Source organism: Megascapheus bottae, chromosome 3, assembly GCF_031878675.1.
Source record: "Megascapheus bottae isolate mThoBot1 chromosome 3, mThoBot2.hap1, whole genome shotgun sequence".
NCBI lineage: Eukaryota > Metazoa > Chordata > Mammalia > Rodentia > Geomyidae > Megascapheus > Megascapheus bottae.
The window spans coordinates 3,255,674-3,266,302 of NC_143511.1; the positions used below are offsets into that span (position 1 = coordinate 3,255,674).

The following is a 10,629-nucleotide window of genomic DNA, read 5'->3' on the forward strand; positions in this document are numbered from 1 at the left end:
AAGTTTTCAGTGTGTTGGCTTTTACCTCGAGGTCTTTGATCCATTTGGAGTTAATTCTAGTGCAGGGTGACAAAGAAGGATCCAACTTTAGTTTTCTGTAGGTGCTTAACCAGTTCTGCCAGCGCCACTTGTTGAAGAGGCTGTCTTTCTTCCCTTCTATTTTTTTGGCTCCCTTGTCAAAGATGAGGTGGCCATAGGTCTGTGGTTTAATATCTGGGTCCTCAGTTCTATTCCATTGGTCTACAGGCCTGCTCTTGTGCCAGTACCAAGCTGTTTTGATAATTATAGCTCTGTAATAGAGTCTCATATTGCCTCCTGAAGTAGGCAGATACAGCTTATGAGGCCCTCGGGACCTGGCCAGCAAGATCCCGGGTCTCCATATCAGTCCTGAAATCCCATCAGATCATCCAGTAACAGAGAAGACTCACAGGGCTCTGTGGGAGCCATTTCTATTTCCATAAACTCCACTTTCAGGACTTGCATATACCAGGTCAGACAAAATTAACTAGATTCCTCCTGGGGAAATGATTCGGAATATATGACAGGGTTGCCCCCTAGTGGTCAACTGGCAAATAGCAAGGGAGGGCGGAGCTGTGGGCAATCCCTCTTCACACTGCCCCTCCCCCACCCTCAGAAGCCTCTGTGACTCTGCCTTGCACTGTGATGCAGCCCAGGGGGTATTGATGAGCCCCTGCCCTGTAGGGGCTCAGATGCCTCAGGCAGCCATAAGATCCAGAACATGGAAAATGGTTTCTCTTTTCTGAAGAGTCATATTGAGTCATGGCTGAGCTTTGGCTCACTTCTCTTAAATGGAGACCCCAGGTTCACCTTTCTAAGTGCCTTGTGGTTTCTACTCCTATGTCTGTGCTACCGGTTATTGAAACCTCCATCACCAAAACTCCTGAAAAAGGACATCCAACAGGTAAGGAAATATGAGAGAATCCCCCAGAGATTCTTTTGGGTTTCCCATCTCTAGCTTGACATCACTGAATGAATGAGTCAGTCTATCTTACAGAGATCTAAGAGAAAGTCCGAAAAGAAGACAGAGCACCCATGTCATAGGGCGTGCTGCCTGGCATGGAGGACTTACGGAGGATTAAAGTTTCCATCTGAAATCCATAGACCACCTCTCTGTGTTGGAGGGTCTTAGAGAAAGGGCTTACATGGTGACACTGTGGCTCTCATTTGTTTAGTGATGTGAAGAACAGTGGCTCCTAACATTTGCTCCTGGGTGCCCCTGTACCATCACCAGGCTTTTCCTCCTGTTGAGATGGTCACGAGAGCAGCGCTGACCTCTTGAGATCCTCTGAGCAGAGCCTGGCACCTGAGTTATGCCCACAGTTCAGAATCCTCTGAGGGGGAGTACAGTGTGGGGAGTGCAGTGTGGCTGTTGGCTGCAGATTCTATGCCCTCCTCTAGCAGAGGACCTCTAGCCCAAAACCCCAGTGATAAGACCTTCTTTAAGAAGACAAAGTAAACATACTTGATCATCTTTAGAAGCTAATAAAAGGAAGAATCAGGGCCTGGAATTTGGCCTAGTGGTAGAGTGCTTGCCTAGCATGCATGAAGGCCCAGGTTCGATTCCTTGGTACCACTATGTGGAAAAAAGCTGGAAATGGTGCTGTAGCTCAAATGGTAGAGTACTAACCTTGAGAAATGTCCAAGGACAGTGCTCAGGCCCTGAGTTCAAGCCCTACAACTGGCGAAAAAATAATAAAAAAATAAAAAGAAGAATCAAATCTGAATTTAATGTGGAGACATCTTATTATTGAATAATGCTTAGCAGAAATCGCTACAAAGAGGAGCAATAGAAATAAGTCCTGAGACCTCATTCTTTTCTTTTTGCTCTCAATGACAGGGAATAATGAAGAGGAAGAGGAGGAGAGCATTTCGAGGTACGTTGTTTTCCTATCTGATTTAAGCTCACCAAAAATGATTTTTGTCAGAACAGAGGGTGCACCGTCTCTTTCAATATGGATATTAGATCCAAATAATGCATGACTCAATACTAACATACTCCAGCTCATTGACATGAATTTGGAGATATAAATATGTCTAGATAGACATACAAGTTTATGATGGGATATATATTCTATAGACATATCTATGCCATAAAAAACACTCAGCTTAATTTAATTATGTTCCTAAATTTATGTGTCAGTGGTTGCATGTAGAGATTCCTTTTTTGCATACTTGTTTATACAACATGACATTTGAAATATGATGTAAAACCTCAGTGTTAATAAACATTTAAAAAATGCCTTTTGTCATTCTCTTGTTCTCATAGTTCCTCAGACATTAGCTACTAGGCTACTAGGTTTCTCTCAGAAAATGAGCCCTCCAAGGAGAGGCTCACAGAAAGGCAGACCAGACACACAGCTCAGAGTCCATACTCTGCCAACCATGAGCATGAGGCAGTTCTACACCCAGGCAGTGGGTTCTGCTCACTAGGGGGCCAGGTGATATGTCAAGCCACAACTTCAGTGTGCAGGCATTGTGGAGAGCATTACTCCTGGGTGCTCAGATTTATGTCTGAGGTAACCACTGGCTGCAGGGCTTCACATGGTGGATTTGTGCATCACATGGGATGAGGTAGAAGGTATTTTATACATGATGCTAGCTTCATATGAACCTTCTTAATGAAGGAAACTGATCATTTGACTTTGTCTACTCATATTTGGGGATTTTAGCATTTATATCCTAGAGATTGATAGGATTCTTATGTTCCTACTTTTGTTACATGTAATCCATTGTCCTGGTTTTCCAGATCGGAGAAGTCACCGGGAAGAAGTAGAGGAAGGGAGGAAGCTTCTTTCTATTCTGAAAAGGTGATTATGATTTCCCATTCTATTCTGATCTCTGTGTCCTGGGGATGAAGTGCCACCCATCTCAGTCATGGGAGGGATAGCCAGAAAAGGTATGTGAAGGAAGGTTCTGGGGAGAAGCTCTAGTCTGTGTTGAGAGGTCCTAGATGTTAGAGAACATGAAGAAAGTAGCCGGCAGCCCAACAACCACGGGGTCAGTGGGCCCGCTCATCCTTGTGCTAATCATAGATACAGCTTGGTCCCTTCTGTCTCCTGCAGCCCCCTGAACCTACAACATGATACCACCCACTTTCGGCAACTGCTCTGCCCTGACCCTTTCTGTGAGGTATGCAACAGAACAACTGCTGAGGTCAGTCGTCTGCTCTCCCAGGCATACCTGAAGGAAACTGCATGTGCTCTGTCCCCATCCGCTTCCCCAGCTCCCATGAAAAAGTCATCATCTCTGACTACTGCTCTTTCAGCAATTCCTTCAGAACAACCAATCCGAGCCCCTACGCCTACCTTTTCTGTACCCTCACCAAACCAAGACATTCCCTTGAAGGACTTCAGTTCATCCTCACCACTGGAAGAGTCTGAACCATCCAAACCAATTTCTCAGACAGAGATCAAATTCCCAGTGGACCCCTCACCATCTGAGCAACTTGCCTTAATTTCCCCTCCCCTAGCACATCCTACTCAGGGAGGAGAACTTGTTCTCCAACAAGTTTGCCCTTTGTCTACTGTGGACAGCCCTGATAGGTTGTCCACCTGTGACTCAACAATGAGAGACCCTAACTCTTCCAGCTTAGAGGTGTCAGGATTCTCCTGCAGTGAGCCTATTGTGAAAAACACACTCTCTTCCGATTTGGTAGAACATAAGGCCAGGCAGAATTGTCTTGACCTTCATTCTTCTGAGGCCTCTGCAGGAGATAGCACTCCAACCTACTATGTAGAACCTTGTAACCTCTCATTTGTTGGACTTGATGTCCTTAAATTCCTGGAATCACAAATTAAGAAGAGAGAAGGCTTATTGATGTGGAAAGAAAGGGAAAACAAAATTGCTTCCTTTTCAAAACATGATACGCTATTGAGTTCTGTAGGGAAAGTGTTAGGGTCTGTTGCTGAGGAGCAGGACCTGGCAGTTTCCCTTCCATTTGGGATGGCCAAAGGCAAGCAAGAGGAGCTACACAAGTACGTGCAGGTCCCAGGTCCAAATCCCTATGAGGACCACTCACGACAAAAATCATCTGCTAAGCACTTCTGGGGCCTCCCATCACTACACAGTGAGTCCCTGAGCCCTGCTGTTGTTGCCTTAGGTGACTGTACCCTAAAACTTGTCTTCTTTAATATAATCTCCAACGTCGCCACAGCCCATGAATCCCCCATCTTCCCTAACCCTAAACCTTTGCCATTATCTGATATCCAGTCTCAAGTCTTACCTGAAACCTTGTGCCAAGATCTTCCAATGTCCCAGGCCCAGGCCCAGGCCCAGTTTCAATCTCCACTTCCAGTCCTACCACCTTCTCTCTTACCCCAGGTTAGGGCCTGTGGAGTCTGTTTTCATGGACCACAGAGTGAGACACAGATCCTTACAACCTCTGAAATTCATCACATGGAACATAATATACTGCGGAAAAAGCAAGAGAATGTGTGGGGTTTACCCTCTGTGGTCCGGGGATCTCAGGAAGACTTTTGTTCTCCAGCTCCACAACTTTCATTGGCCAGACAATATTCTCAGGCCAATGTTACAGTGTCCATCCTTCCTGGTGATTTCCCCCTCACCAGTGAACTGCGGCAAAAACTAGAGCATCACCTTCGAAAGAGGCTCATCCAGCACCGCTGGGGCCTGCCACACAGGATCCAAGAGTCTCTGTCATGGATAAGTCCTAGGACAGACATTCCCCAGGGCTCTAGGGCAGACATTCCCCAGAGCTCTGAGTCTAAGAGCAGTCAGGGACTCTCATGGTTTCCTCCCTGAAATGTCAGAGCAGCACACATCCAAACTTTGAATCGATTGAACCGGAAAGCGTTGACGAGAAGAACTCAGAAATACCTCTGCTAGAAGAGGAAGTGGGGAAGGAACAGGGATACAGTCCAGAGATTGGCCCCACAGACCATCTATCCAGTGATTCAGAGGGTGATTCTCATAGTAGTTCAGGATCTGACTCAGAGTCAAGCCCAGAAAGTTACACAGAGAGTATGTCAAGGAATACTGTAAATACCTCACTGAGTCATAAACAACTCAAAAATGCCCTGGAAAAACACTGGGACAAGAAATTTGCAGAAATCAGTAAAGGTCAGATTCCTGGCACTGCAACTGGTTCACTGATGTTCAACAACATGCAATTTCCCTCCCGGGAAAAATCCCCTAGCCAAATGAAACAGATGGCAATGGAACCGTTAATGGGGGTGGAGAGCAGCCTGAGCATACCCCCCAACATTTCCTTCCATGATTCCAGCAAGCAAACTATTTTGGAAGACCGTATTAAGTTTTTCTATATGAAGATGATGCATGGTCTTCTCCAGAAAATCCGGGAAACCGTAGAAATTGTTAATGAAAAAGAAAATCCATACCAGGCCTGTTCCAACTTGAAACTTCCCTCCCCATCCAGTTCCATTTCTGGGGAGGATTCTCAACTTAGTTTCTCTCAGCCTCTTAGCAAAAATTTTGATAGTGAAGAGAAGATAAGATCAACAAATTCAACCTACGTCGTAGATTTTCCTGATCCTGATGCCTTACCTGAAAATAAACAAGAGGAAGGATCCCAACCACTCCGTGTTGTAGATTTTCCTGATCCTGATGCCTTACCTGAAAATAAACAAGAGGAAGGATCCCAACCACTCCGTGATATGAAGCATGATCCTGTAGATCTTCACAAAATGGATAGAAATGATCCTTTGCTTTGCCAAACACAAAACATCACCAACAAAGCCATTCAGAAAGTAAAAATAAGGTCAACTGAAGCTGTATCTGAGCCACTGAGTAAGAGAGAAATTTCTGATAAAAGGGTAAAACCACCTCAGGAAAAAAGCATGAGGTTGGGAAATATTTCCATGGCTAGCACAGAAAAATCTAGGGAGCTATCTAAGGTGGAGGATCTCTGTTTTTATCAATCACAAGCCAGTACCACCTTAAAGGTCAGCAAGTGCAAGAGCTCCCTAAGGACAGATGTTGATATGAGAAACGTGGAAACGGCACTGACTACTCAATGTCCCTTAAAGGGAACATTGGGTCCCCGTGGTCCTGATCTCCCAGACTTAAAATATCAACTTTTTGATGAGTTGAAATTGAAAATGGAGAGCAGAAAGAAAGGAAAGGCCCAGGGTCTTCAGGATGACCAGCCTCTGGAGTCAGATACCTTGAAAAACCCGAGTTTGTTTACTTTTGACTCTGGTGATTCCAGTGGGGATGTGGCAACTTCCCATGTGCTACATGCTCTACAGGACAAGTCAAAGATCAGCAGGGAGCAGGCACAGAAGCCTTGCACCACCAGTGACCTCCACAAGAGCCGAGGCAAGAATTTGCCACAAGTTAAGAAGGGCATGAGCCCTGCAACACCCAAATCAAGGGACTTTGGTGGAGGAGATACAGGGCTGGCACCATCACAACCCAGAAAGCAGACCCAGCATCCCCAAGAGAAAGCAAAGGAGAGGCCTGGGACAAAATCCTCCCACCCACTGTCACAGAAGGTACGGCCTCCTCATGAAAACCGCTTCAGAACCCACATGAAGCAGTTTTTTCAGTGGCTTAGTACAGGTAAAAACAGTAAAGGACAAAGTTCCCTGGGAAAGGGCAGTTCTCCATCTGTGCAAGCCAGAAGCCTAGGTAAAGGGAGAGCTGCTATTCCGGCCAACACTGAACATCAGAAAGTCCCCAGAGACACTGGGAAAGTCCCAGGGGTGAAAGGAGTGCAGAGGCATGGAGTAGATACTACGTGCTCCCCAGGACCCTTTTTGTCTTCCGTGAAGTCTGGGAAAACTCAACAGAAGGCAGAAAAGCAAACCCAGACAGATCATATTCAGGGCCAGAACCTCAACAAGAAAGCTTCCTGCACTAGCGTGTCATGTGTCAAGTCCAGGATGCAAGAAGCTGCTTGTCCTGGTCAGAGTAACCTTGAGAAGAACAGGAAGGGCACAGGCTGGCATGGAGAGCCAACAAATGTGCTATTTGCTAACCACAGGCATCTCACAGCCATGGCACACAGGGAGCCAGTACTCCATGGCAGACCCACCTGCAAACGTCAAATGCATCAGGTGCCTCCGGCTGCCCCTTCCATTCCTAATGGCAGTGTGTTGGAAAATGTTTCCCTATTGAAAGAGAAAATCTTCATCATTCTCCGGGACAAAAGTTCTCCTCCCTCAACGTAATTCATTTCCTTTCCCCCAATAAACCTTCAACACATTGCCTTATTTTCACCTGCAATAAATGTTCTGACAGTAGTTCTGTCTTTTGCATCTTGTGCATATGAGTTTTGTGTAACTCATGGCTGGTACTTAGGACTAGGGAGCAGTTTGTTCTTACTGATTTTCTCTGTTGTCTTTGATGAGTTGATTGTTGGAGCCCTTGCTGAGATATCAATGACTAGATTCCAAAAATCTCCTTCCCTACCTAATAAAGCTTATTTTCCATCTTCCGATATAGTAGGGAAGAATTAGCATATCTGTACAAGGGATTAAATGCAAGTATGTGTTTCAGAACAACTTTACTCTCTGTGTGTGTGTGTGTGTGTGTGTGTGTGTGTGTGTGTGTGTGTGTGTGTTGTTTCTGGGGCTTAAACTCAGGGCCTGAGCAATGTCCTTAAACTTTTCCTGAAGGCTAGTGTTCCATTAGAGTCACAGCTACATTTCTGGCTTTTTTTGGTAGTTAATTAGAGATAAGAGTCTCATGGAGCTGGCTTGTTTCTGTACCTAGATACTCAAGAAGCTGAGATCTGAGAAGATAGTTCAAAGCCAGCCCAGGCAAGAAAATTTAAGACTTGTATCTCCAATTAACGACCAGAAAACCAGAAGTAGAGCTGTGGCTCAAAATGATAAGAGTATTAGCCTCAAACAAAAAAATCTCAGGAATTGTTATTCTTTCTGACTTTGTTACCTAGTACATTGTATACAAGTTTGTTTATTTGAAATAGGAAAGGGCAGGGGAGAAAACAAGAGGATTGGGAGGGGACAGAGGGAGGGAAATGGGGACAAAAACATGAGAAAGGGTATCAATGTGTGAGTAGTAATGCACCTACTACCTGGTGAATGTAACTGTAACCCCTTTATACATTACCCAGACAATAAAAAGGAAAATCTCAGGAATATCACCAAGGCCCTGAGTTCAAGCCCCATGATCTCCCCCACACACACACCAAAAAGTCTCATGACTTTCCTGCACAGATTGGCTTCTAGGATTACAAGTGTGAACCACCAGCAACCAGTAGACAGCTTGACTTTATTTAAAGAGGTCAAAATGTGTATTTTTTTAATAACTTCTTTACACTATGGGTCTTGATCTATGGGTTGTAGGGTAAAGAGGGGCAGTAGAACAATCAAAAGGGAAACAATACCTAATGGAAGTGAAGAAGAGATCCGAAAGATAGGCAGGGCTTCCGCCAAACTAAAGTGCAATTGGTTTGCATACTCTTGGGAAGAAAGCCTCCAGATTCCTTTTCTATGGAATATTGGGAGCAAAAATGATGCAGCCTGGGTGGAAATAGGATTGAAGGCAAAAATGAGTGAAAGTCATAAGTAGACACTGAGCCACTGGCAGGCTGACCACAGATAGCAAGTCTCATGAAAAAATAAAAAAGCTGAAGGGTTAACATAAAAGCTGCAACAGTGCTATCCCTGGAAGATTCAAGAGGAGTCAACTTTCCAACCGTTTTGACCTATAGTTTTTTAACCATAAACATGGACACATCGATAAGTGTACATACATACACATATATACTGATTACTGCTTTTCTTGGAAGCACAAAAATATTTCCAAAGGAAAGCATAATGGGAGCGGCAGCATCTGGACCTCACACAGGCTAACATCTCCTGCCTCTGTTCACCTGACCTGGAAGAAGGCAAAAAGACCTTGACTAGGAGGAAAAGGTCTTCCCCAGCCCTCTGCTTCTCAGCTATTGGTTCTTTTCCAACTTATCCTGGGCACCAAGTGGCTACAATATCAGGAAGAAGGATGGGACCAGAACTTTTGCCTGGGTAACTGAAATCTAAGATAACTATCACCTGCCAAAAGTTGTATCTCTGACAGGAACTGGGGCAAGAAAATGGTGGTGAGGAAAGAGGATAGGTTAGGTAATGGAGTAGGAAGATATATACTCATATCTGTATGAGTATGTACATGTAGATACATATGAATGAGAAAAATCCAGTTATAGAACGAACTAGGGACACAGCTGAAGGACCTCCATGTTCCTTGTTAGATCAGGTTCAAGGGGGGATTAAAATAGATTGGAAACCCTAAGTCAACAGGGAAATTGTGGCAGGAAGGACAGAAACAAGAAACGGCCTCACAAGAAGTAAGATAGTCTTTCCCACCCCCGCCATTCTAGCTCCCCCGCCATCCTAGCTCCTCAACTTTTAAAAAAAACCAATCATCAAAAGGAAGAAAACACAAAGCTTAAGACAAAGGAGGAGAGAAAAAAGTATTCTCATACTAAAAATTCTGCACACAGAAACATCTGTGTGCAGATTTTTCTAATTTCTCCAGAAATTATGGCAGGCTGGGTGTGAGGCACTAGGGAAGAGAAGAGAGAACACACATCACAGAACTAGATAAGACTTCCATTAAACTCTGGTTTTATTTCCAGTGTTCCCATCACAATAGTAATACACAAACCAAGGCAATATTGGTCTTGAACGGAGAATCACAGAGTCCCCTGGCCCTGGACTTGGTACAATATAACTTTGTTATTGCTTCTGGGTCATTTTATCCTCTTGATATTTTGGGGATCATGTCCTATAGAGTTATATACTGATTTCTCAGCTCTGTATATGATAAACTGAAGGCTGATGACATTTTTTTCTCATCAGTCTCTGCCACAGTGTAGCGATAGTTCTCCACATGGGCATGTTTAGGTATTTTAGAAAACAATTTGGCTCTTACAGTTTAGAAATCTGGCCCAGAAATGGAGCTTCATTCCCAATCCATTTTAGCTTCGCAACTTGTCTCTTCTTCAATAGATATCCCAAAGTAGTTCTCATTGTCCATCCTGAGACTGAAGAGCTGGACACACATTTAGACTGTGTTACATTTCTGGGGAAGCAGCCAGATCTCAGGTTTCATTTTCTCAAGAATGTCCACCAGCTGCTGGTTGCCTTTTCACATCCCATTGAACATCACAAATATCTTAGAATATCTCTTCACATCTGTCTGAACTTCACTTCCTATAAGTGAGACTATCCAAACCATCGTGGATATTGGTGAGAAGAATGGGGTCAGGAACAGGGAGAATCAGGTCTAAGTAGAGGAGTTTGGTCATGGATGTCTAGGATTGGTTCTTTAAGGTTTGAATACTTTGTGAAAAGTTGTCACCACGTCTTCCACCTGGCTTGTGATAAACTCTGAAAGAATCATCCTGGGGCTTCACTTCCTGATCTACCTTCAGTGATGAGGCCATGGCCCAGCTGGACACTCTGCTAGAGACCAGAGGCTCTGGGGAAGAGGACCAGAGGAACCTGAGGTATCTCAGCTGCCCTCAGGACCTGGTCACACTCACTGGCTTTTTCACTGCTTGTTCATTCTTGCCTCCATCTGCCCAGTCCACCTGTACCCCAGTCTACCCAGTCTCTCCATCTGGCTGCCTGCTATATACTCGCTCCTGAGCTCACCTTC

General features: G+C 44.6%; 1 protein-coding gene and 1 pseudogene across 1 annotated transcript; one reads left to right on the forward strand and one right to left on the reverse strand.

The window, feature by feature from the left end:
* The first annotated feature begins 722 nt into the window (after nt 1-722).
* LOC150064807 (spermatogenesis-associated protein 31D3-like) lies at nt 723-4,782 on the forward strand. The gene is made up of 3 exons (XM_090329100.1): nt 723-922; nt 1,859-1,895; nt 2,972-4,782. Exons 1-3 carry the CDS (start codon nt 740-742, stop codon nt 4,780-4,782), a joined length of 2,031 nt encoding a protein of 676 aa, XP_090185226.1. The 5' UTR covers nt 723-739.
* A 4,879-nt stretch (nt 4,783-9,661) lies between these two features.
* Nucleotides 9,662-10,414, reverse strand: LOC150064808 (proteasome activator complex subunit 3 pseudogene; annotated as a pseudogene).
* Nucleotides 10,415-10,629: the final 215 nt, after the last annotated feature.

Coding starts and splice junctions, on each gene's coding strand:
- LOC150064807 (XM_090329100.1), top strand. CDS start 740: ATGGAAAATGGTTTCTCTTTTCTGAAGAGTCATATTGAGTCATGGCTG. Junction 923..1,858: donor TGAAAAAGGACATCCAACAG/GTAAGGAAATAT, acceptor TCTCAATGACAG/GGAATAATGAAGAGGAAGAG. Junction 1,896..2,971: donor GAGGAGGAGAGCATTTCGAG/GTACGTTGTTTT, acceptor GAGAGGTCCTAG/ATGTTAGAGAACATGAAGAA.